Genomic DNA, 26824 nt, shown 5'->3' with positions numbered 1-26824 from the left:
AAAAAATGTGCAACATATTGTACACTTTAAAAAAATTGTAAGTATGATATGTTATTATAAATAATAATCATAGCAGGACGTAACATCATACGAAACAGATGTAGTACTTAAATTAAATAAAAACATTTTGGCTCGTGAGCACCTCTCAAAATTACTGGCTGAAATTATATACAAGTTTTACTTCCAGTCCTGGAGAGGAGATATCTCCTTCTGTGACAATCTGATTTCACCCCTAGAATTTTTGGTCTATATTTCGGTGAGGATAGATGGTATGCTATGGTAAAATTGGTAAAATACACGTTTAGCCGATGTTATTGCGGGTGTAGCGAAATGCTTGTGCTTCTAGTTCCGACAATGCAGTAATAACCAACGAGCAATCTAACCTAACAATTCCAAAACTACTACCTTATACACACACACACAAGTGTAAAGGGACCCAAGTTAAACAATTGAAAGGCAATGCTACCAAATACTAATTGAGTGTATGTAAACTTCTGACCCACTGGGAATTTGACAAAATAAATAAAAGCTGAAATAAATCACTCTACTATTATTCGGACATTTCACATTCTTCAAAAAACGTGGGGATCCTAACTGACCTATGACAGGGAATTTTTACTAGGATTAAATGTCAGGAATTGTGAAACACTGAGTTTAAATGTATTTTGCTAAGGTGTATGTAAACGTCCGACATCAACTGTACATAAGAGATGAGTACTGCAAAATATGTAAACATTATTTAAGTGGCCAGTGATTTCAAGTCTATTTGTATGAATTGAGGATCAGCGAAGTGGAAGTATTCTTTGGGCCTCGAGCTTAATGATGAGCTTGGAGGGTACCGTGGAGTTGAATGCTGAGCTATAGCCAATGAACAGCATTCTTACATGGGTATTCCTCTTGTCCAGATGGGATAGGGTAGTATGCAGTGTGATGGCGATTGCCTCGTCTATGGATCTATTGGGGTGGTAAACAAATTTAAATGGTTTAGGGTATCAGGTAAGGTAGAGGTGATATGATCCTTGACTAGTTTCTCAAAGCACTTCATGATGACGGAAGTGAGTGCTATGAGGCAATGGTTATTTAGTTCAGTTACCTTTGCTTTCTTGGTACAGGAACAATGGTGGCCATCTTGAAGCATGTGGGGACAGCAAACTGGGATAGGGAGAGATTGAGTATGTCCGTAAACACACCCACCACCGGGTCTGCGCATGCTCTGATGCAGCTAGTGACGCCGTGTGGGCCAGCAGCCTTGCGAGGGTTAACACGCTTAAAATGTCTTACGTTGGCCAAAGAGAAGGAAAGCCCACATTCACTGGTAGCGGGCCGCTTCTGTGGCACTGTGTTGTCCTCAAAGCAGGCAAAGGTGTTTAGTTTGTCCGGAAGCAAGACGTCGGTGTCCGTGAGTAGGCTGGTTCTCTCTTTGTTGTCCGTGATTGTCTGTAGACCCTGCCACATACGTCTTGTGTTGAATTACGACTCCACTTTGTCTCTATACTAACGTTTTGCCTGTTTGATTGCATTGCGGAGGGAATAACTACACTGTTTGTATGGTTTTAATAGTCAGAGTGGGAACAACATCTCCTATACACTTCATGAGAAACTCAGTCACTGTATCAGTGTATTCAATGTTATTCTCAGAGGATACACGGAACATATCCCAGTCAACATGATCAAAACAATTTGAAGTGTGGATTCCGATTGGTCAGCCCAACGTTGAATAGTCGTTAGCACGGGTACTTACTGTTTGAGTTTCTGCCTATAGGAAGGGAGGAGCAAAATGGAGTCGTGATCAGATTTGCCGAAGGGAGGGAAGGGGTGGGCTATGTCGGCATCTCGGAAGTTGGAGTTGGTGGTCGAGTGTTTTAGCAGCGCGAATTACTACAGTCAATGTGTTGATAGAACTTCGGCAGCGGTTTCCTCAATTTTTTTTTGTTAAAATCCCCAGCAAAAACAAATACGGCCTCAGGATGTGTGGTATCCAGCTTGCATAAAGTATTTGAGGGCCGTCGTGGTATCGGCTTGAGGGGGAATATACACGGCTGTGACTATAACCGAAGAAAATTCTCTCTCCGGAGGTAACACGGCCGGTATTTGATTGTGAGATATTGTAGGTCGGGTGAACAAAAGGACTTGAGTTCCTGTATGTTATCACAATCATAGTTAATCATGAAACATACACCCCCGCACTCCTTCTTCCCAGAGAGATATTTATTCCTGTCTGAGCGATGAACTGAGAAGCCAAATGCAATGTTACCGTGAAACAGAGTGCGTTACAAGTCCTGATGTGTCATTGGAAGGAAATTCTTCCAGAGAAGTACACTCCGAATACCTCTTCTCCTCTGGCGATGTTTTGGATCAACCTCTGGAATCAGTTAAACTGCCTTGGGGGATACGAACAAAGGATCCAATTCAAGAAAGTCGTATTCCTGGTCATAATGCTGGTGAGTTACCGTCACTCTGATATCCAAAAGTTATTCCCGGCTGTATGTAATTACACAAAAAAAATTCTGGCCTAATAACCTAAGAAATAACACATACATTCGTGGCCAAAAGTTGAGAATGACACAATTCTTAATTTCACAAAGTCTGCTGCCTCAGTTTGTATGATGGCAATTTGCATATACTCCAGAATGTTATGAAGTGATCAGATGAATTGCAATTAATTGCAAAGTCCCTCTTTGCCATGCAAATTAACTGAAACCCCCCCAAAAAACATTTCCACTACATTTCAGCCCTGCCACAAAAGGACCAGCTGACATGTCAGTGATTCTCTCGTTAACACAGGTGTGGGTGTTGACGAGGACAAGACTGGAGAGCACTATGTCATGCTGGATGAGTTCGAATAACAGACTGGAAGCTTCAAAGGGAGGGTGGTGCTTGGAATCATTGTTCTTCCTCTGTCAACCATGGTTACCTGCAAGGAAACAAGTGCCGTCATCATTGCGTTGCACAAAAAGGACTTCACAGGCAAAGATATTGCTGCCAGTAACGATTGCACCCAAATCAACCATTTATCAGATCCTCAACAACTTCAAGGAGTGTGGTTCAATTGTGAAGAAGGCTTCAGGGCACTCAAGAAAGTCCAGCAAGCGCCAGGACCGTCTCCTAAGGTTGATCCAGCTGCGAGATCGGGCACCACCAGTACAGAGCTTGCTCAGGAATGGCAGCAGGCAGGTGTGAGTGCATCTGCACGCACAGTGAGGCGAAGACTTTTGGAGGATGGCCTGGAGTCAAGAAGGGCGGCAAAGAAGCCACTTCTCTCCAGGAAAAACATCAGGGACAGACTGATATTCTGCAAAAGGTACAGGAATTGGACTGCTGAGGACTGGGGTAAAGTCATTATCTCTGATAAATCCCCTTTCCAATTGTTTGGGGCATCCAAAAAAAAAGCTTGTCTGGAGAAGACAAGTTGAGCGCTACCATCAGTCCTGTGTCACGCCAACAGTAAAGCATCCTGAGACCACTCATGTGTGGGGTTGCTTCTCAGCCAAGGGAGTGGGCTCACTCACAATTTTGCCTAAGAACACAGCCATAAATAAAGACTGGTACCAACATCCTCCGAGAGCAACTTCTCCCAACCATCCAGGAACAGTTTGGTGACGAACAATGCCTTTTCCAGCATGATGAAGCACCTTGCCATAAGGCAAAAGTGATAACTAAGTGGCTCAAGGAACAAAACATAGATATTTTGGGTCCATGGCCAGGAAACTCCCCAGACCTTAATCCCATTGGGAACTTGTGGTCAATCCTCAAGAGACGGGTGGACAAACAAAAACCCACAAATTCTGACAAACTCCAAGAATTGATTATGCAAGAATGGGCTGCCCAGAAGTTAATTGACAGCATGCCAGGGCGGATTGCAGAGGTCTTGAAAAAGATGGGTCAACACTGCAAAAATTGACTCTCTGCATCAACTTCATGTAATTGTCAATAAAAGCCTTTGACTCCGTATGAAACACTTGTAATTATACTTCAGTATTCCATAGCAACACATGACAAAAATATCTAAAGACACTGAAGCAGCAAACTATGTGGAAATTAATATGTGTCATTCTCAACTTTTGGCCATGACTTTACAAAAACAAAATACTGTAAAGTTGCCTAGGAGCTAGAAGCACGGCTCCCCTTTCTGTCAGTGCCATTTCTGGCTATTCTACAGTTAACCATTTAAATGTAATGACAAAATGTTGATTTTCACCTAAATAGACATACCCAAAAGTAAACTGCTATTCATGTGTAATTACATGATTCTGACATGCCAAAACTTGGTATATTTGGAAAGAAGACATGTGGGAGATGCGGAAATGGTCAAAAGATAGGAGTTACATAGTTCAGAAAACACAAGATCACACACACACAAAATAACCGTTTTTTATTTTGAAAGTCATCTTTCAATGACAATCTATTAGTGAATTGATTCCCAGAGCTGGAAACACGTTAGATGGCTTCCACAACATGTGAACAATCAGGGAAAAAATGGATTGATAGACCTAACAAATAAAAATGGACAGATGGTTTTAGTAAGTGCTTGTAAGTAAGCATTTCACAGTAAAGTCCACACTTGTCTTTGGCGCATGTGACAAATAAAGTTTGATTTGATTTTGATATGTCTGTAAATTAGACAATTCCAGTGCAATTACATATTTGCAATCCCTAAATGCTATTTGTTCAGCATAAAAATACAATTTCTACCATATCAACCAGGGTACATTCAAGTGTCCTTTCACTTCTCCAAAGTGTCCAAATGTGGTATTTGCACTGTTTTTGCACACTGGATGTGCCTAAAAGTTATTGTTCGCTATAAAAACAAAATCTCCACAACACCAACATCTCTCAAACATTGTGGTAGTGTCGGGGGACATCCAACTGTTTTTCAACCTTCCAACGTGCCTGAAAGTTTAGCCTAGGCATATCCAATGTATTGGTCCCACATACAAATTTACAAAAACAATATAAAAGCAACAGATACACAGTGCCAGTCAAAACTTGACACACCTACTCATTCCAGGATTTTGCTTTATTTTTAAATAGTAAAATAATAGTGAAGACATCAAAACTATGAAATAACACATATTGAATCATGTAGTAACAAAAACAAACAATTTTATATTTGAGATTCTACAAAGTAGCCACCCTTTGCCTTGATGACAGCCTTGCACATTTTACATTCTCTCCACCAACTCCATGAGGTAGTCACATGGAATGCATTTCAATTAACAGGCGTGCCTTGCTAAAAGTTAAGGAAAGAAATTCCACAAATTAATGCATTTGAGCCAATACGTTGTGTTGTGACAAGGTAGGGGTGGTATACAGAAGATAGCCCTGTTTGTTAAAGACCAAGTCCATATTATGGCAAGAATAGCTCAAATAATCAAAGAGAAACGACAGTCCATTATTTTAAGACATGAAGGTCAGTCAAACCGGAACATTTCAACTTGCAGTCACAAAAACCATTGAGCGCTATGATGAAACTGGCTCTCATGAGGACCGTCACAGGAAAGGAAGACCCAGAGTTACCTCTGCTGCAGAGGATAAGTTCATTAAAGTTACTAGCCTAAGAAATTGCAGGCCAAATAAATGCTTCCCAGAGTTCAAGTAACAGACACATCTCAACATCAACTGTTCAGAGGAGAATGCGTGAATCAGGCCTTCATGGTCGAATTGCTGCAAAGAAACCACTACTAAAGGACAACAATAAAAAGAAGAGACTTGCTTGGGCCAAGAATCACAAGCAATGATCATTAGACCAGTAGAAATCTGTCCTTCGGTCTGATGAGTCAAAATGTGTGATTTTTGGTTCCAACTGCCGTGTCATTGTGAGACACGAAGTAGGTGAACGGATGATCTACGCATGTGTGGTTCCCACCGTGAAGCATGGAGGTGGTGGTGTGATGGTGCCACTGTCTGTGATTTATTTAGAATTCAAGGCACACTTAACCAGCATGGCTACCACAGCATTCTGCAGCAATATGCCATCCAATCTGGTTTGCACTTAGTGGGACTATCATTTGTGTTTGAAAGGGACAATGACCCAACACATCTCTAGGCTGTGTAAGGGCTATTTGTCCAAAAAGGAGAGTGATTGAGTGCTGCATCAGATGACCTGGACTCCACAATCACCCGACCTCAATCTAATTGAAATGGTTTGGGATTAGTTGGATGGCAGAGTGAAGGAAAAGCAGCCAACAAGTGCTCAGCATATGTGGGAACTTCAAGACTGTTGGAAAATCATTCCAGGTGAAGCTGGTTGAAAGAATGCCAACAGTGTGCAAAGCTGTCATCAAGGCAAAGGGTGGCTACTTTGAATAATCTCAAATATAACATTAGTTTGATTTGTTTAACACTTTCTTGGTTAATACATGTTTCTATATGTGTTATTTCATAATGTTGATGTGTTCACTATTATTCTACAATGTAGAAAATTGTAAAAATAAAGAAAGCCCTTGACTGAGTAGGTGTGTCCAAACGATTTACTGGTACTGTACATAAAAAACGAACTTGGTTACACACGTGTCCTTCACAAAAAAAGGTGCAAAATAGAAATAAGCTTTACTATTTACAAATGGCAGTCGTGTTCGTTTTACATCCCAGGTGTAGATGATTAGATTTCACTTTCACCGTAGCTTGTGCATGTCATGAGTCTTTGAAGCAGTCCCTCTCTACCAGGAAACAAAAAGCGAACTGGCATTTCGGACAGAAGATCTGGCATTTTACCCTCCAGATTGTTCTTTTGTCATGTGTGTTAGATAGTGGCACTCACCTTGAGTGGGTGGTCTTGTGATGGTTATGAGGTTGCTTTGGGCCCCCAAATCAGCTATTTCCAACACCAGCTGCTCTCGGAAGGCCAACTGGGAAAGAGGAGCTTGACCTTTTGCTTTGGCCATATACTTGTGGAGAATGAAAGTATTTACTGTAGCAATGTCCACAAAGTGTAAAAAAAAAAAAAAAATCTACCACTTCCTGGTCTTGTGGAGGACCTGGTAGTAGCCTATCAGAACATCAGATAGGTCGACACCCCCCATGATAGCATTGTAGTCCTTCACAGAAACAGGATTTGAGATATTCTTCCTTTTTCACCCTCCTTGAGACATGGTTGTTATTGAATGCCTTATGCTGAATATGGTTACTTCGCTAGTGATCTTCCATTTCACAAAAAGCAGCTTGTTAGTCCTGATCGACAGTATGGTCTCCCTCTCCGCTGTCTTTGTCATGTCGTTTACCTTGGTGTTGGAGAAACCGATTCTGTTAGGATGAATGGTGCCACAAGACACTACTTTATTTTTCAAGAGGTCTATTAAAAGTGGATGTGGAACCATCAGATGGGGTGGTTGACATAGCAGAGTGGGTGAAGACGTTGACCGGCGGGGCGCTTGCTGGGGAGGGATGGTGCCCAAATGTCATCCTCCATATCCTCTGATTCCTCCACTCTGTTGTGAATTAAATAAATGTATATATTGTTGAAGACACAGAATTACAGTTGACTATATTTACAAAATATTACTGTAAACACACTAAGCCTAAACTGTATCTATACAGTGACTCAAATTGGTGTGAAGCACACACAATGCAAACAGTGAGAACCACAAATAAACAACGGCTAGGAGAGTTTAGTGGCCTCTCCAAAGTTACAAGGATGAAACTTAGAACAGTGAACTATTATGAAACATAGAAATTACTTGTTACATAGGCCTATGTAAACTAAATCCAAAGCACAAATAGCAGATCCAAAGCACAAATAGCAGAATACATTTAATTTTTGATAAGTTTAGTAAATTATCGATATAAAGTCATGAAAATAATTTACTTACAGAGCTAAAAGTGGATCCAATCCTTCTAGAAAGCAATCTTCCTCGGCTGAGTCGAAATAATCGCTGCCCAAATCGCTCCCCTGATCCGAGATCGGTATACATAGCAGCCTTTTTTCTAGCTTCCTGTTCGATATTCTTAGTCTCCCCCCCCCCTTTTTTCTTCCTTGAGAAGCGATATTTTATGCTAAAGCGATGAAATTATAGAGATTAAATCTGTTTACAATGTAATGTAGCGTGCTTGGTGTGTCTCGTCTCTGAGCCAGGTAGCAATAGTTTGCATTACGCATAAAATGTTCTAGGCCTTGCTTTGTCCACCCAGGCCAACTGCATATTCCTAAAAAGCTTATCCCATTGGCTACAAGACTGTCAAGGTGCCATAGTAGCCAATACCCTGTGTAATGGATGCCTACGGCGTGTAAGCAGGCGACGTCATATTTTTGATGAGCAAAGAGTCACTTGGTGGACATTCTATGTTGCCATTAAGTCATATATCATCAGATAACATTGGCAATAGGCTAGATTTGTTCCTACCAACCTAAGTATTAATTGTATACCCCCATGTAGCTATAGCTCAAACACAGACCAAATGGAAGCTTACCTTGTAAGATGTTTGCTGAAAACATTGTGTAAAATAAACATTTTGACTCTCGGGACTGGTGATCAATAACAGTAGGTCACAGGCAAACAAATAAGACATAATCATGATCTGCAGAGTCCCGGCTCTCGTTGTGAATCAATGTATTTTGTGTTTATTTTGTTTATGCTCCACAGCGCTAACAGGAATGTAGGTAGCAACTATCTTGAAATTAGGTCATTGGCTTGGCCTGCCCTTATACATTAGTATGCCCATATAATGTAGTAAGTCAAATCAAAGTTTATTTGTCACGTGCACCGAATACAACAGGTGTAGACTTTACAGTGAAATGCTTACTTACAGGCTCTAACCAATAGTGCAAAAAAGGTATTAGGTTAACAATAGGTAAGTAAAAAAATAGAACAGCAGCAAAAAGACGGGCTATATACAGTAGCGAGGCTACATACAGACACCGGTTAGTCAGGCAGATTGAGGCCACACCAAAGATTTTAAGGCACAGATCAATAACCAAGATACTCAGCTTTCTGCAGACAGACACCCTGCTTTTGCAGCTAGGGGCTAGCGTTCTCATTGAACTGAATTTGTGTATATATATATATATATATATATCTAATAGGCTCCCCAAACATGGGGACTTTACATTTAAGTAGGGATGCATGATATATCGGTAAGCATTTCAGAATCGGACGATATTAGCAAAAAATGACAACATCGGACAAATGTCTAGTTTAACACCGATGTCAAAGCGGACATGTATACCTATATAACGTTAGGTAGATGACGTAATGACGCCACGAAAAATACAACGCTACACACGCAACACTATTCCTAACCTGGCCCACAATGTCTGCTGTGTGGATCTACTTTGAAGTTTCAGAGGAAGATAACAAAAAGGCCATAAGCAATGTTTGTGCTGCTATTATTTCCTGAGGGGAGAAAGTGAAATCTTTCAAAACCACAAACCTAATTACTCATTTGAAAGTGCATCACCCCCAGACGTTAGGCGACTATTTAGAAGAAAAGCCGAAAAAAACTAAGTGCCCACTTCCAACAATTAAACAAGTTCAAGTTGAGCAGTCATTTGAAAAAGTAAGAACATTTCAGTGAGACACCTCAAAGGTAAAATCCATTAACGCCAAGATAATTGCCCTTGACAATCAACCGTTCTCTGTCGTGGATGGTGTTGGCTTTCGTCGACTGCTCGGGCACCTCGAGCCCCAGTACACACTTCCAAGCAGGCACTATTTTTCAGATGTTGCCCTATCGGAGTTACACAGTATCGTTGAAACGCACATTCATGAGCTACTTGCTATGGCCATCACTGCTATTAGTTTCACAACTGACATTTGGACCAGCGATATCAGCCCCATGAGCATGCTGAGTCTAACAGCACAGTGGGTTGACAAGGATTTCGTACTGAGGAAAGCCTTATTGCATGCTCAAGAATGTGCTGATTCTCATACTGCTGCTGCCATTTCAATTGCATTTGAGAACATGTTAGAAACTTGGAAACACTCCTAGCTCCATTTGAACAACTGACTGGAGAAATAAGCTCATCAACTGCGTCTGCAGCAGACGTGATAGCCTCTGTCATGGCATTGAAACGCCTGCTCAACAAAACTTGCAAAAGTACTCTACTAGAGGCTGTGAACAAGTAACTTGTGTCATTCTCTCCGAGCCTCTTTACTGTGTCGCCAGCATGCTCGATGCTAGGTACAAGGACCGCTACTTCGATGCAGACAAGAAACAGGGTTTACGTGACACAGCTGGACAAGATAGAAACGGACACAGTGACAGTGCGCACTGAAGAGGCCCCGTGAGAGGAGAGGCCACGGACAGACAGAGCTGAAACTTCACTGCTTGACATGTATGATGAAATCCTGGTTGAGAATGAAACGATTGAACAAATGAACAACGAAACAGCAGGTCCGTGTGTGTTTCAACTCTAACTGTATTAGAATGCTAAAAAGGCCGCAAAAAAATGTATTATCGGTTATCGGTCAAAAAATGTAATATTGGTGCATCCCTACATTTAAGGGGTTAACATTAGTATGTTTATCTTCTCTCAGACAGAGAAGTGGGCATCTCTATCACCATCTAATAGGGGAGGAAGGCTGGGGGAGGAGGAAGGTTGGGGGAGGAGGAAGGTTGGGGGAGGAGGAAGGTTGGGGGAGGAGGAAGGCGTATCAACCACTGTGTGGGGATGATCTCCTATTGAGAACAGTATTAAGTCCATTCAGCTTCTCCACCTCCTCCTAATGACAACAATATCCCATTAATACCTGGGGAAGGGAATACAAAGGCAAGCAGACAGGGTGTGGAGTTAATGTATACAAAAAAAGAGCAACTACTACCAGTTGTGTTGAAGGGAAACATTTCCACATCAGACTTATAAAACCTTTGATCGGAATGTTAGCTTTTTGTCTACTTACACATACACAATTCAGAGTGAAGATACCCAAAGAGGGCCTCAATTAGAGGTTGACCGATTAATCGGCATGGCCGATTTCAAGTTTTCATAACAATCGGTAATCTGCCTTTTTGGACATTGATTATGGCCGATTACATTGCAATCCATGAGGAAACTGCGTGGCAGGCCACCTGTTACAGCAGTGTAGCGTCAAAATGACCTTGTGGCTGCAAGGAGCCAAGATAAGTTGCTAGCAAGCATTAAACTTATCGTATAAAAAAAACAATCAATCTTCACAAAATCACTAGTTAACCACCCATGGTTGATGATATTACTGGGTTAACTAGCTTGTCCTGCTTTGCATATAATCAATGCAGTGCCTGTTAATTTATCATCGAATCACACCCTACTTCAACTTCGCCAAACAGGAGATGATTTAACAAAAGCGCATTCATGAAAAAAGCACGTAAATTGCACAAATCTACCTACCCATAAACATCAATGCCTTTCTTAAAATCAACACAGAGTATATATTTTTAAACCTGCATATTTGGTTAAAATAAATGTTAGCAGGCAATGTTAACTAGGGAAATTTTGTCACTTCTCTTGCGTTCAGTGCAAGCCGAGTCAGGGTATATGCAACAGTTTGGGCCGTCTGGCTCATTGCAAACTGTGTTTCTTCCTAACAAAGACCGTAATTAATTTGCCAGAATTGTACATAATTATGACATAACCTGTTGCGACTCTAGGTGGAGTATTTTCATTTTTGGGAGAAAAAAAAAGTTCCCGTTTTAAAACGGGATATCTTGTCAGGACAAGATGCTAGAATATGCATATAATTGACAGCTTAGGATAGAAAACACTCTAACGTTTCCAAAACTGTAAAGATAATGTATGTGAGTATAACAGAACTGATGTTGCAGGCGAAAGCCTGAGAAAAATCCAATCTGGAAGTGCCCCATATTTTGAAAGCGCTGCGTTACAATGAGTCCCTATTGAGCTGTTCATGTGCTATCAACCAGATTACGCTTTCTACGTATTCCCCAAGGTGTCTACAGCATTGTGACGTAGTTTTACGCATTTATGTTGAAGAATAGCCGTAGGCGGCTACATAGCGTAAGTGGTCACCTGATGCCCCCAGAGAAATTCTTGTGTAAAGTACAGAGGTAGCCATTACTCCAATCGGTCCTACTGAAAAACTAATTGTCCCGACGGATATATTATCAAATAGATATCCTAACACCTTGAGGATTGATTATAAACAACGTTTGCTATGTTTCTGTCGATATTATGGAGCTAATTTTGAATATTTTTCACCGTTTTCGTGACTGCAATTTCCAGGTGATTTCTCAGCCAAACGTGAAGAACAAACAGAGCTATTTCGCTAACAAAAATAATATTTTTGGAAAAAAGGAACATTTGCTATCTAACTGGGAGTCTCGTGAGTGAAAACATCCAAAGCTCATCAAAGGTAAACGATTTAATTTGATTGCTTTTCTGATTTCCGTGACCAAGTTACCTGCTGCTAGCTGGACAAAATGCTATGCTATCGATAAACTTACACAAATGCTTGTCTAGCTTTGGCTGTAAAGCATATTTTGAAAATCTGAGATGACAGGGTGATTAACAAAAGGCTAAGCTGTGTCTCAATATATTTCACTTGTGATTTCCATGAATAGGAATATTTATGTCCGTTGCATTATGCTAATTAGTGTCAGGCGATGATTACGCTCCTGCATGCGGGATGGGGTATATGCAACAGTTTGGGCTGTCTGGCTCATTGCAAACTGTGTTTCTTCCTAACAAAGACCGTAATTAATTTGCCAGAATTGTACATAATTATGACAAAACATTGATGGTTGTTCAATGTAACAGCAATATTTAGACTTAGGGTTTCCACCCGTTCGACAAAATATGGAACGGTTCCGTACTTCACTGAAAGAATAAACGTTTTGTTTTCGAAATGATAGTCATTAATATGGTCAAATCCGGAAACTAAAGGCTCGTATTTCTGTGTTTATTATAATTAAATCTATGATTTGATATTTGATAGAGCAGTCTGAGTGGTGGTAGGCAGCGGCAGGCTCTTAAGCATTTATTCAAACAGCACTTTACTGCGTTTGCGAGCAGCTCTTAGCAATCGATGCTTGAAGCACAGCGCTGTTAATGACTTCAAGCCTATCAACTCCTGAGATTAGACTGGCAATACTAAAGTGCCTATAAGAACATCCAATAGTCAAAGGTGTATGAAATACAAATGGTATAGAGAAATAGTTGACGCATCATAATTCCTATAATAACAACCTAAAACTTCTTAACTGGGAATATTGAACCACCAGCTTTCATATGTTCTCATGTTCTGAGCAAGGAACTTAAACGGCAGCCTTTTTTACATGGCACATATTGCACTTTTACTTTCTTCTCCAAGACTGTTTTTGCAATATTTAAACAAAATTGAACATTTCATTATTTATTTGAGACTAAATAGATTTATGTATTATGTTAAAATTAAAGGGTTCATTGTTCATTCAGTATTGTTGTAATTGTCATTACAAATATATATTAAAAAACGGCTGATTAATCGTTATTGGCTTTTTTTGGTCCTCCAAAAATTGGTATCGGCGTTGAAAAATCATAATCGGTCGACCTCTAGCCTCAATCCCAAAACACAGAAAGGAAACAAAAAAAAACAACAACGTTAGCTACAACTGTAGCATAGTTACGCATGGATGGTGATGAAATACTGTAGCCTCTCTCTCCCCCCTCGCTCACTCTGTCACACACATTCCAGCAACAGTGTTTTATCAGGGCTGTGTTGGGGCCTGTCTGCAGCGGTAGTGCCAGTGTGTTAATACACCATTAATCGCTATGAGATACATCACACTGCTCAGAGTTGGAGCGCACACACACAACTCATCATTCACTGTCCCTTATAACCACACAACAGACATCCCACACAGTCGATACACACACCGCCAGACACCACTCACAGACAGCTATGTTAGTACAGCAGCCTTACTTGCAAAAATTATAAGAACAATAACAGAGAGGCAGTATGTGATGCATGTTCCTGCGTGCATGTGACTGACTCACCGTCCTGGAGCCGGGTGAGAGGACTCCAGGAGAAAGGTAGGGGTTACCAAGGTTCCCCAAGTGGCCCAGGTTGGCTAGGTTACCCAGGTCAGGGATCATCAGTAAGGGATAGCCAGCGTACAGAGATGCCTTGAACAACCCACTGTCGTGTTGCTGTCTCCTCAGAGCTGGGAGAGAGAGGGAGAGAGAGAAACTGTATATAGACATAATGACATTTGAAATGTCTTTTTTCTTTTGGAACTTCTGAGAGTGTGTTGTTTACTGTTAATTTCCATTTATTTCACTTTTGTTTATTATCTACTTCTCTTGCTTTGGCAATGTTAACATATGTTTCCCATGCCAATAGAGAGCCTAAATTGGATTGAAAAAATTGAGACCGAGTTTACTTCAACAACCATTGACCAACTGCCTCCTCAGAGCTGGGGGATAGACTAGGGATGGGTTGTCAATCTATTATAATCTGTTTAGTTGCTTTGTTAGCATGTAAGACAGTGACATCTCTTGTTAACAGGGCTCATTGAATTGGGAGAGAAATGGGGGTGTGGGAGATGGGTGAGGGGGGAAATGAGGCTGGAGAGAGGAGGATTCTGGAGGAAGAACTGAGCGGTTTCCACTAGATGTTCCAGCTGCAAAGTCATAATTTGCAATAACGCAAAAATTCATATATACAAAAATTAGCTTTTTGGTCTCAATTTAAGTTTAGGCATTCGGGTTTGCAGTGTGTTTCAAATCAGATTGTATGACTGTGCCAGCTAGTGACCACTCTGCAGAGCTGCCGCCAAGGCAAGAATGCTTGTAGTTGTTGATTTATTGCTATATGTTCTGTGTTTCTTGTAAGGGGTGTAAAATGACCTAACTCTTTCAACACTGCTTTTTTTTAAATGAATTGAGAAATAAAGGAATGGACTGGGAGGGAGAGATAAAGGAGAGGATATAAAGAAAAGTGGGGAGAGGGGGGCACTCATATGAAGGATAAAAGTGAGAGTTATAGTTTTACTATGAGTCTGTCGTGTTTTACCTTCTGCAACGAACTCTCTCTGTCTGACATAACTCTCCCAATCCGGTATGTGATGCTGGGGACGTCTATGACTGACTGCCTGCTGACAAACACACACAAACGTTGTTTGCCAAAAAACACTGGAGATTGGTGGCTAGAAGAAAAAGGTTAGTACCGTAGTTGTTTATATAGTGATTCAATCGTCTGTCCCTAGCTGGCTAGCTAGTAAAGTTAGCTACCTCGGAGTCAGACGAACTGCTGTTGTTCTCCGTCTCGTTGACCAGTGAAGACTTGACATCGTCCAGGTCCCGCTCAGAGGACACATTCTCGGCGGTCTTTTCCTCCTGCTCCCCCTCGTCTTTAAACGAGATCAACTCATCGTTGGCTCCCAAATCATCTCCTCCTCCTCCGTCCAGCTGCGGCATCTTGAATTTCTAAAAACACACTCACTGTTGTCTTGCCGTGGAAGTGATGTCGTACCCACCGAGTTTCAAAACACCCTGCTAACGTTAGCTAGCTAGTACACTGTATTATTTGGATTTCCACGATTTCCAGTGGTAGTAACGAGATTAGCCATGAACAAGACGAGTTGTTGCAAACTTTGCAAAAATAAGCATCCAACGACTGTTCATTGTTAGCTAGCTAACGTTAGTTAGCCATGCTAAGCTAACTAGTTAACTAGCTAGTCGATTCCTGGAGTTGTTCCACTCGTTTCTTGTCGCGTCTTTTATTTTGGGCTAGAAAAACTAGCTAACGTTACAACCCACATCGACGACCCCACGAATAACCGTATACTGATGTAAAAACAACTAGCAATCTCTTAAAACTGAAAGGGAAAACGAAAACAATGGAAAGCTGTACGTCGCAGAAGTTTAAAACACGCACGCACATAAGTTGTCCTCCTGCACATACGTTCTCCTCCTACTTAACGTTAGCCTCCCGAGTAAAATCAGCCCGAAGAAAAGTCAGCTCACAAGCCTACTTTCTTAATTATTTTGTCGTCCATTATCCTTCAAAAATAGAAAATTCAACCCTTGCGAGTTTGAGAAAAGTTAGTCGCTGGTTGTGTGCGTGTATATGGTCGCATGGGAAATAATACAAGTCGCTTGGTGTTTCTGAGGTGGAGTGGAAGGAAGAGCTAGGCCGCCGCCGGGAGACTGGGGTGGGGGAGGAGGGAAAACAGGAGAAGGGAGACTGGAGGAAGAAAGTGAGGAGGGAAGACGGGAGACTGGAGGCAGAAAGTGGGGAGGGAAGACTGGGGGTGGGAGAGGAGAGAAAACAGGAGGAAGAAAGTGGGGAGGGAAGACGCTTGGGCAGAGTAATTCCAGTCCAGCTATCAATGATGTATGTGTCAATGGTGCCAGGAGTTTTTCCCATCTGATTTCTGGAGCTAAAAAATTATATTGGTCAGGGGGAAAGTATATCTTTGCATTGTCTGGATTCCCAGCCAGATCACCCGTGATACAGTGGTCTAAGGCACTGCATCTCAGTGCATTACAGTCCCTGGTTCAAATCCAGGCTGTATCACATCAGGCTGTGATTGGGAGTCCCATAGGGTGGCACACAATTAAAAATACAAATCAGTTTGCCTCCGCACTGAATATCGCTCAGTTTTACTGTTGTTTCACCACACTGAATTATATTGGATTCCAGCTGGCTTCATGTGCATATTCATAGGAGAGAACTGAAGGATGTAATAGTAGGCTAATGATTATGATGAAGATAATGGTGTTGATAATGCCCGCTCTCCTTCTCTCTTTAATCTTTGTGTGTGTACTTTTTTCTGTGAGACTGTAACCCGAGCCCTCCCTTGGTCTGTTATCTGTTACACCCCCCCCCCCCCCCCCCCCCCCCATATATGTTTATGTGACTGCAGGTCCTTGCTACAAAATTGACACTCAACCCTCTAGCAAACCACAGGCATTTCCAAGCTAACATAATACTATTGCACAATAGTGTGTTTGTGCATGTGTGTGTAGTGCAAACGTGTGTGTGATGGGGGTGTTGGGAATGATGAGTGTCATGCCCCCCTCCCTCATAATAAAACCACCCACCAACGAGCAAAGGAGACAAGGGATTAGACTGCATCTGAAATAGTGTGTGTGTGTGAGTGTATTTGTGTCTATGCCTCTATGTCTGTCTGTGTGCATTGGTGAAAAGGAATTCCCTCTTTTGTTCCTGAGAAAGCTAGTGTATGTTCAGTATGTGTGTGTGTGTGTGTGTGTGTGTGTGTGTGTTTGTGTATGTGTGTGCATGTGCATGTGTAAAAGAGGAAGCTGGAGGGTGCTCATCTACACACAGAGAGAGAGAGCATGCAAGAGAGAGAGAGAAAGAGGGTTGGCAGGGATAGAAAAGGAGGGAGAGAGGGAACTGCTCACCAACAGCAAAGAGATAATGAGATAGGATAGAGAAAGAGTGGAGATCTACTTATCAACAAGGCTGATGTTTGTGAACCTTCTGTAGTCTAACCAGCAATCACCCTCAGTCCCTTTACAGTAGACTCTTCCACCACCTAAATAGTTAGCAGGAAGCATTTAGTCTGCCGACCTGCTTGTACTGAAGAACTTGCGGTACTGCAGCACCAATCTAAAAAATTAGACTTTTCCGGTTCTGCCCTGACCGGTTTCTTTCACTCCCTCTCTCTCTCTCTCTCTCTCACACACACACACACACACACACACACACACACACACACACACACGTGCACGCACACACACACACTGCCCCGACAAGTTTCAGAGGGGTGTGTGTGTAGTAGTTCCTTCATACTGAATCAGCTCGGACAGCCTGTGTGTGTTAGCGGTCCTCTTTCCTTGATTTCTCTAGGTAGAATATTTGAATCTTACTTTGACACAGAGAGGAGACCATTATTTTGCCGATTTGGTCCTGATCCATCCCAGTTTTGACAAAGCTGAAAGAATCCCCTTGGTACAAGACTCGCTTGTCATTGGAAGTTCTGCCTTTACCCATTAGAGTGCTCTTTCATCATTCAGTATATCTCAGCTACTCCAACTGAAGAGACCATTTCTTATTTCCTGGATAAAGTTTTGGTGCTGCGTTTTCTTTGACGCAGTGAATGCCACGGCACAGATAGACACACAGGAGAATGTCGGTGAATCTAAGTAAAAACGGAGCAGCACTCACGGCCGCGTATAAAGAAGTGGTGGATGTGAAGTCTGATACCAACTGGTGAGCAAGAACTGAGAGAAGGATTAGATCAGTTGATTTGGTATCACAGTTGTATCTGTATGTGTGTGTTTGTGATTCAGCAATGACAAGAGAGAGAGAATCTTCCAGTTGTTTTTCTGTCTGTCTACAGGACTCTGTTCACCTATGAGGGGAACACCAATGACATCCGCCTGGCAGAGAAGGGAGGTGAGTGTGGGTCTGCAATATAAGTTGTTTGTGCATGTGTGTAATGTGGGGGGGGGTTCAGGGAATTTGTTGTATGATAACTGAAAACTGATGATACACCATACCACGTAGGCTTTAGTTTAGCTGGCTGACATGGTCATCAGTAACGTTGACGACCCACATTCGATTTGTGTGTTTGTGTATGTGTATCTGTATGTAGACGGCGGTCTGGAGGAGATGGTGGAGGAGTTGAGCAGTGGGAAGGTGATGTATGCCTTCTGTCGTGTCAAGGACCCCAACTCTGGCCTGTGTAAATATGTCCTCATCAACTGGGTAAGTAGCACACACACACACACACCACCCTCGAAGCATAACGATCAATAGAGACCTTTGCCAAATCAGCCATTCACCTTTGTGTGTGTGTGTTTTAGACAGGTGAAGGGGTAAAGGACTCTCGGAAAGGACAGTGCGCCAACCATGTCATTTCCATGGGTAACTTCCTAAGGGTGAGTTTTACCTGCATTAAAGAGAGAGATGCTCCAAAATGTTAATTCTCTAAATTTGCGCTGTGTAGACTCTCTCTCTGACCAATCTCATTCCTGCAGGGTGCCCATGTGACCATCAATGCACGGGGGGAGGATGACGTGGAGCCAGAGAGCATCATGGGTAAAGTGGCCAAGGCGTCGGGGGCCAACTTTAACTTTCGCAAAGAGACACAGAAATACAGCGATGTACCCAGTGGACCTGTGGTGAGAACACACACACACTCATGCACACACAATCATACACACACACACACACAGAGTAATGTGTTGTTGTGTTTCAGGGGTCGGTGTACCAGAAGACTAATGCTGTGGATGAGATTCTGCAAACCAAAGAGACACAGAAATATGACATACCCAGAGGGCCTGTGGTGAGAACACACACACACACACACACACACACACACACACACACACACACACACACACACACACACACACACACACACACACACACACACAGTGTAGTTATTCCCTCCTCAAGTCAATCAAACAGGCAAAACGTCAGTGTAGAGACAAAGTGGAGTTGCAATTCAACGTCTCAGACACGAGACATATGGGGCAGGGTCTACAGACAATCACGGACTACAAAAGGAAAACCAGTCACGGACACCGACCTCTTATTTCCGGACAAGCTAAACACCTTCTTTGCCCGCTTTGCGGATAACACAGTGCCACCGACGCGGCCCGCGACCAAGGACTGTGGGCTCTCCTTCTCCGTGGTCGTCTCGAGTAAGACATTAAAGCGTGTTATCCCTCACAAGGCTGCTGGCCCAGACGGCATCCCTAGCCGTGTCATCAGAGCATACGCAGACCAGCTGGCTGGTGTGTTAACGGACATGTTCAATCTCTCCATATCCCAGTCTGCTGTCCCCACATACTTCAAGATGGGCACCATTGTTCCTGTACCCAAGAAAGCAAAGGTAACTGGACTAAATGACTATTGCCCCTTAGCTGTCACTTCTGTCATCATGAAGTGCTTTAAGAGGCTAGTTAAGGATCATATCACCTCTACCTTACCTGTCACCTTAGACCCACTTCAGTTTGCATACTGCCCCAATAGATCCACAGATGATTCAATCGCCATCACACTGCACACTGCCCTATCCCATCTGGACAATACCTATGTAAGAATGCTGTTCATTGACTATAGCTCAGCATTCAACACCATAGTACACTCCAAGCTCACCATTAAGCTTGAGGCCCAGGGTCTGAACCCCACCCTGTGCAACTGGGACCTGGACTTCCTGGCGGGCCGCTCCCAGGTGGTGAAGGTAGGAAACAACACATCCACTTTGCTGATCCTCATAACTGGAGCCCCATAAGGGTGCCAGCTCAGCCCTCTCCTGTACTCCCTGTTCACCCATGACTGCATGGCCAAGCTCACCTCCAACTCAATAATCAAGTTAGCAGATGACACAACAGTAGCAGGCTTGATTACCAACAATGATGAGACAGCCTACAGGGAGGAGATGAGGGCTCTGGGAGTGTGGTGCCAGGAAAATAACCTCTCACTCAATGTCAACAAAACAAAGGAGATGATCGTGGACTTCAGGAAACAGCAGAGGGAACATCCCCCTATCTACATCGACTGGACCACAGTGGAGAAGGTGGAAAGCTTCAAGTTCCTCGGGGTACACATCACTGACAAACTGAAATGGTCCACCCACATGGACAGTGTGGTGAAGAAGGCGGAACAGCGCCTCTTCAACCTCAGGAGGCTGAATACATTTGGCTTGGCACCTAAAACCCTCACAAACGTTTACAGATGCACAATTGAGAGCATCCTGTTGGGCTGTATCACCGCCTGGTACGGCAATTGCACAGCGCGCAATCGCAGGGCTCTCCAGAGGGTGGAGCGGTCTGCCCAATGCATCACCAGAGGCAAACTACCTGCCCTCCAGGACACCTACAGCACCTGATGTCACAGGAAGGCCAAAAAGACCATCAAGGACAACAACCACACGAGCCACTTCCTGTTCACCCCGCTATCATCCAGAATGCGAGGTCAGTACAGGTGCATCAAAGCTGGGACTGAAAGACTGAAAAACAGCTTCTATCTCAAGGCCATCAGACTGTTAAACAGCCATCACTAGCACATTAGAGGCTGCTGCCTATATACAGTTGAAGTCGGAAGTTTACATACACTTAGATTGGAGTCATTAAAACTCGTTTTTCATCCACTCCACAAATTTCTTGTTAACAAACTATAGTTTTGGCAAGTCGGTTAGGACATCTACTTTGTGCATGACACAAGTAATTTTTCCAACAATTGTTTACACACAGATTATTTCACTTATAATTCACTGTATCACAATTCCAGTGGGTAAGACGTTTACATACACTAAGTTGATTATGCTTTTAAACAGCTTGGAAAATTCCCCAAAAGTATGTGATGTCTTTAAAAGCTTCTGGTAGGCTAATTGACATCATTTGAGTCAATTGTAGGAGTACCTGTGGATGTATTTCAAGGCCTACCTTCAAACTCAGTGCCTCTTTGCTTGGCATCATGGGACAATCAAATGAAATCAGCCAAGACCTCAGAAAAAAAATTGTAGACCTCCACAAGTCTGGTTCATCCTTAGGAGCAATTTCCAAACACCTGAAGGTACCACGTTCATCTGTACAAACAATAGTACGCAAGTATAAACACCATGGGACCACGCAGCCAGCATACCGCTCAAGAAGGAGACGTGTTCTGTCTCCTAGAGTTGAACGTACTTTGGTGCGAAAAGTGCAAATAAATCCCAGGACAACAGCAAAGGACCGTGTGAAGATGCTGGAGGAAACAGGTACAAAAGTATCTATATCCACAGTAAAACGAGTCCTATATCAACATAACCTGAAAGGCTGCTCAGCAAGGAAGAAGCCACTGCTCCCAAACCGCCATAAAAAAGGCAGACTACAGTTTGCAACTGCACATGGACAAATATCGTACTTTCTGGAGAAATGTCCTCTGGTCTAATGAAACAAAAATAGAACTGTTTGGCCATAATGACCATCGTTAATATTTGGAGGAAAAAAGGGGATGCTTGCAAGCCGAAGAACACCGTCCCAATGGTGAAGGGGGGGGGGGGGCAGCATCATGTTGTGGGGGTGCTTTGCTGAAGGAGGGACTGGTGCATTTCACAAAATAGATGGCATCATGAGGATGGAAAAGTATGTGGATATATTGAAGCAACATCTCAAGACATCAGTCAGGAAGTTAAAGCTTGGTCGCAAATGGTCTTCCAAATGGACAAGGGCCCCAAGCATACTTCCAGAGTTGTGTCAAAATGGCTTAAGGATAACAAAGTCAAGGTGTTGGAGTGGCCATCACAAAGCCCTGACCTTAATCCTATAGTAAATTTGTGGGCAGAACTGAATAAGCATGTGCAAGCAAGGAGGCCTACCAACTTGACTCATTTACACCAGCTCTGTCAGGAGGAATGGGCCAAAATTCACCCAATTTATTGTGGGGAGCTTGTGGAAGGCTACCCAAAAAGTTTGACCCAAGTTAACCAATTTAAAGGCAATGCTACTAAATACTAATTGAGTGTATGTAAACTTCTGACCCACTGGAAATGTGATGAAATAAATAAAAGCTGAAATAAATCATTCTCTCTACTATTATTCTGACATTTCACATTCTTCAAATAAAGTGGTGATCCTAACTGACCTAAGACAGGGACTTTTTACTAGGATTAAATGTCAAGAATTGTGAAATACTGAGTTTAAATGTACTTGGCTAAGGTGTATGTAAACGTCCGACTTCAACTGTACATAGACTTGAAATCACTGGCCACTTTAAAAAAAAAATGGAACAATAGTAACTTTTTTTTATTTTACCTAGGCAAGTCTATTTTACCTAGGCAAGTCAGTTCAGGAGAAATTCTTATTTTCAATGACAGCCTAGGAACAGTGGGTTAACTGGTCTAGGAACAGTGGGTTAACAGTGGGTTAACTGTTACTAGTCCCAACGCTCTAACCACTAGGCTACCCTACCCTGTTTACATATTGTGCATTACTCATCTCATATGTATATACTGTATTCTATTTTATTCTACTGTATCTTAGTCTATGCCGCTCTGACGTTGCTTGTCCATATATTTATATATTCTTAATTCTATTCCTTCACTTAGATTTATGTGTATTGGGTATATATTGTGAAATTGTTAGATATTACTTGTTAGATATTACCGCACGGGCGGAGCTAGAAACACAAGCATTTTGCTACACCCGCAATAACGTCTCCTAAACATGTGTATGTGACCAATAAAATTTGATTTGATTTGACACACACACACACAAACAGCTGTAATGTTTGTATTTATTTTATTTCACCTTTATTTAACCAGGTAGGCCAGTTGAGAACAAGTTCTCATTTACAACTGCGACCTGGCCAAGATAAAGCAAAGCAGTGCGACACAAACAACAACACAGAGTTACACATGAAATAAACAAATGTACAGTCAATAACACAATTGGAAAAACAATCTATATACAGTGTGTGCAAATGAGGTAACATTAGGGAGGTAAGGCAATAAATAGGCAGTAGTGGCGAAGCAATTACTATTTAGCAATTAAACACTGGAGTGATAGATGTACAGAAGATGAATGTGCAAGTAGAGATACTGGGGTACAAAGGAGCAAAATAAATAAATAACAATATGGGATGAGGTAGCTGGATGGGCTATTTACAGATGGGCTATGTACAGGTGCAATGATCTGTGAGCTGCTCTGACAGCTGATGCTTAAAGTTAGTGAGGGAGATATGAGTCTCTAGCTTCAGTGATTTTTGCAATTCGTTCCAGTCATTGGCAGCAGAGAATGTATTGTTGTGTTTCAGGGGTCGGTGTACCAGAAGACTAATGCTGTGGATGAGATTCTGCAAACCAACAAGGACAACTTCTGGGCCCAATCTCAGGTAGACCTTCTCAGATAGCCAAGCCTACATTTTATTTGTCGTATGTAACTAGTAAGCTACATTTAAGTGCTTGCTCTTAAGACATAACAAAATTCCAGACAAAAGTAATACTATACTATATTGTTATCTCCCTATTCCTAATGTGGTATGCAATCCTGTTTTGAGTTACTCTGCTGCTGGTTCTTTGGGAGTTTGGTTCCAACAGAATGTTACATTTCTCACTTTCTCTCTCTCTCTCAGAGAGATGAGGAGGTACGTCAGAAGGAGGAGAGCAAGAGAGTGGAGGAGGAGAGGCAAAGGGTGAAAAGAGAGCAAAAAGAGAGGGATGAAAAGGAGGCTGCAGAGAGAGAAATGAGGGCAAAGGAGAGAACCTCTCAAATCGACCAGGCAAAGTCAGTCATCACAGATGCACGCACATATGCGCAGACACACACAAACACATGCTCAATAATATAATATTGTCTGTGTGTGTGTCTGTTTGACAGGACTTACCAGAAGCAGCAGGAGTCAGGGTATAGAGACCAGGAACAACATCAGCCGGTGAGCCTTTTATGTGGTACTATGTGTGATTTCTATGCATTGCACAAAATGCTTTTGTGAGTTGCAGTATTCCAAACTTATTTGAGTGTGTGTGTTTTTGTGTGTGTGTCTGCTTTTTAGGAGCAGCAGGACAGTGAGCGTCAGAACTCTCAGAGGATAAGACCTGCATCTGTACAAAAAGCAAACGTGAGAGTCCGCACTCACTGTGTGTGTGTGTTTGTGTGTTCAATATGTCATAATTTACTGAACTGTGTGTGTGTGTGTGTGTGTGTGTGTCAGGAGGCAGCACGTCTGATCTCCCAAAGGTCCTTGAACCCCAGAGAGCTGTTTAAAAAGAGAGAGCAGAGTGCCTCACTGGACAACACGCCCAGCTCCAGACCTGGTAAAATCACCTAGAATGTTGTAACAATGTTTTATAGATAAGCAACAAGGTGGGTATTGATATAGAAAACTGGTCAACGCTAAGCACACTTAATAACTTAAATAAAGTTAGCAATAAATCATTATGACATATCAATAACACATTCTGCCCCCCCATAACACATATTCCCCTAGCCCCAATAACATATAACACATATTATTCCCCTCTCCCCCTCCCTCAGGGAAGCTGCAGAGCCACTTCCTGACTCAGAAGTCCACTGAGAGAGAAACACCCAACGAACCACGTTCCCCACAATACCCTGCTTTTCTTCACCCAGAAGCCCTGGCTTCACTGCTCCCAAAAACACCTGCTCTGCTCTCAGAGCCCAAGGCACAGGCAGCCCCACTCTCACCTGTCCAACCCGCAGGTAATACATGCACCCACCCACACACACACACACACACACACACACACACACACACCTGTATCATAGATAGCCCTTTAAACCCTGCTCCACTGCTCCCAGAAGCAGCTGCCCCACTCTCACCTGTCCAACCCACAAGTCAGACACGCATGCACACATGAATGCACACACACATCTGTATCATAGCTAAGCCTTTAACCCCTTACTTCTCTGCTCCCAGAACGCCCTGCTCCTCTACTCCCAGAAACCCCTGCTACTGTGTTCCTACAGCCTGAGGCACAAGCAGCCCTACACTCACATGTCCAACCCACAAGCCAAACACGCATGCATACAGGCATGCAGCTAACACTTTCCACCACAGGCTGATGTCGTAGTGATAAGGCTGTCTAAATAATATGTGTGTGTATGTGTGTCACAGAGTCTTCCTTCACTGAAGAGGAGTACTGGTCAGATGATTTTGATGATGATACACAGGACACAGCACCAGAGGACGGTAGGCCTCCACCTCACACACAAACGCAAACTCATTTCCACTCTCACATTGTTACCACTTAAAAACTACAGCTGGTGAGGGTCTTTAAATATTGAATCTCTCAGAGCCAACAGTTGCCGGCCTGGTTCAGGGTAGAGAGAGGCACATTGACCTAGATGAGGTATACGAGCTCCTGCCATTGGCAGCAACAAATGAGGAGGATAACATTTATGATGATATCTACCAGGACACACCCACAGTAAGTCTACAGGAAGTATGATGACGTTGCTCTTAGCCATGTTATCAAATATTATTCCAAATAGGTTGGAAAATTCTGTGGTGTTATGACTCCACTGTTTTATTCTGTTCAAATCTTCTTTAACTCCCTATCACTTGAACAATCTCTCTCGGGTGCTGGAGCAGAGAGAGGAGGCCAGTGGACAGGATGTGCATGCCAGGGCTCTGTATGACTACCAAGCCAGTGAGTGTTGCCCAGCTCTGGGTTCAAATCAAGTCCCTCTCTTTTTCTCATTTCATCTTCTTTCATCTGATCCTTCTTTGCTTTTCTAATCTTTTCTCTGATGTCCCACCTCATATTCCTTCCCTTCTTTCATCTCTTCTGGCACCACTCATCCCTATCTCATCTCTATCCATAAAGTTGTATTGAATTTACTCTTCTTTCATCCTTCTCTCCTCTCCTCCTCAGCTGACGACTCTGAGATTACCTTTGATCCTGATGACATCATCACAGGGATAGACATGGAGGATGAGGGTTGGTGGAGAGGCTACGGACCGGATGGACACTACGGAATGTTCCCTGCTAATTACGTTGAGCTCCTGTAGTTCCAAAGCCCTCCCACATGCCTGTACAACCAATTAGAGCATCAGATCATTCTGACTGCGACCAATGCGAACAATACAGGGGTAGGAAGGGGGATGTTTTTCTCTCTGCACAGATATTAGGTTTATAAGTAGAAAGAGAAGAGAATGGGGGTGCAGGGCTTATCAGGGATGTCAGGGAAAGTGACTGTCACTTGATTACTGTATTTTAATGTACAACAGAGCTCATGTCAGTGTATTCTAGTCTTTATGATTGTCTGGTTTTAGTCAGGTCTCAGACTAGCAGTCTTCTATGGGATTATGGGGATGTTTGGGGTTTTATATGTGTCTTGAATTTGTCAGACTTTTGCTTTTGATCCACTTTTCAATAAATAAAGATGAATGTCCAACTGTTTCCATGTGCTTAATCTTTTTTTGAGTTCTAGATTATTTATGCTCATCCCCCTTTTATGAAATGGGGACGGTGTATTCATTTGGACTAA

General features: G+C 42.6%; 2 protein-coding genes across 11 annotated transcripts in view; one reads left to right on the top strand and one right to left on the bottom strand.

The window, feature by feature from the left end:
• Nucleotides 1–16259, bottom strand: part of LOC110523432 (transcription factor 7-like 1-B) — a 31060-nt gene extending 14801 nt beyond the window's left edge. The window contains exons 1-4 of one of the 5 annotated variants that reach the window (XM_090234185.1): nt 15143–15199; nt 14925–15006; nt 13907–14073; nt 6761–7427 (exon numbers count right to left, since the gene is read on the bottom strand). Coding sequence is in view for 4 of the 5 variants with exons in the window: in XM_021602112.3 (XP_021457787.2) it covers nt 13907–14073; nt 14925–15006; nt 15143–15328 (435 nt within the window). In the remaining variant the exon portion in view is untranslated. Of the gene's footprint in view, nt 1–6760; nt 7428–13906; nt 14074–14924; nt 15007–15142 lie in introns of all 5 variants that reach the window. The other 4 variants (XM_021602112.3, XM_036977054.2, XM_090234183.1 and 1 more) reach the window with 4 other exon arrangements.
• On the top strand, nt 14907–26736 carry LOC110523433 (drebrin-like protein B). 6 transcript variants are annotated; one of them, XM_090234190.1, is made up of 16 exons: nt 14907–15070; nt 18223–18278; nt 18478–18590; nt 18689–18763; nt 18863–19006; nt 19084–19170; nt 23628–23705; nt 23946–24097; nt 24191–24245; nt 24366–24431; nt 24525–24627; nt 24848–25033; nt 25449–25523; nt 25628–25761; nt 25923–25983; nt 26209–26736. In XM_090234190.1, the coding sequence occupies exons 3-16, from the start codon at nt 18495–18497 to the stop codon at nt 26343–26345; spliced, it is 1449 nt and encodes a 482-aa protein (XP_090090316.1). In that variant the 5' UTR covers nt 14907–15070; nt 18223–18278; nt 18478–18494; the 3' UTR covers nt 26346–26736. The 6 variants fall into 6 exon arrangements, with proteins under 6 accessions (XP_090090316.1, XP_090090317.1, XP_090090315.1 ...); XM_090234191.1 differs by having other exon boundaries at nt 14934–15070; nt 25926–25983; XM_090234189.1 differs by having other exon boundaries at nt 14934–15070; nt 25628–25763; nt 25916–25983.
• Nucleotides 26737–26824: the final 88 nt, after the last annotated feature.

Source organism: Oncorhynchus mykiss, chromosome 5 (genome assembly GCF_057628025.1).
Source record: "Oncorhynchus mykiss isolate SJ-2025 chromosome 5, ASM5762802v1, whole genome shotgun sequence".
NCBI classification, from domain to species: domain Eukaryota; kingdom Metazoa; phylum Chordata; class Actinopteri; order Salmoniformes; family Salmonidae; genus Oncorhynchus; species Oncorhynchus mykiss.
This window is presented reverse-complemented; position numbering and strand designations above follow the sequence as displayed.

What these genes read in the sequence shown, in the direction of transcription:
- LOC110523433 (XM_090234186.1), top strand. Translation starts at nt 18,010, where the DNA reads ATGTCGGTGAATCTAAGTAAAAACGGAGCAGCACTCACGGCCGCGTAT. An exon ending in TCTCAAATCGACCAGGCAAA is followed by an intron (nt 24,098 to 24,190) that starts GTCAGTCATCAC and finishes TCTGTTTGACAG; the next exon opens with GACTTACCAGAAGCAGCAGG. An exon ending in GGACACAGCACCAGAGGACG is followed by an intron (nt 25,524 to 25,627) that starts GTAGGCCTCCAC and finishes TGAATCTCTCAG; the next exon opens with AGCCAACAGTTGCCGGCCTG.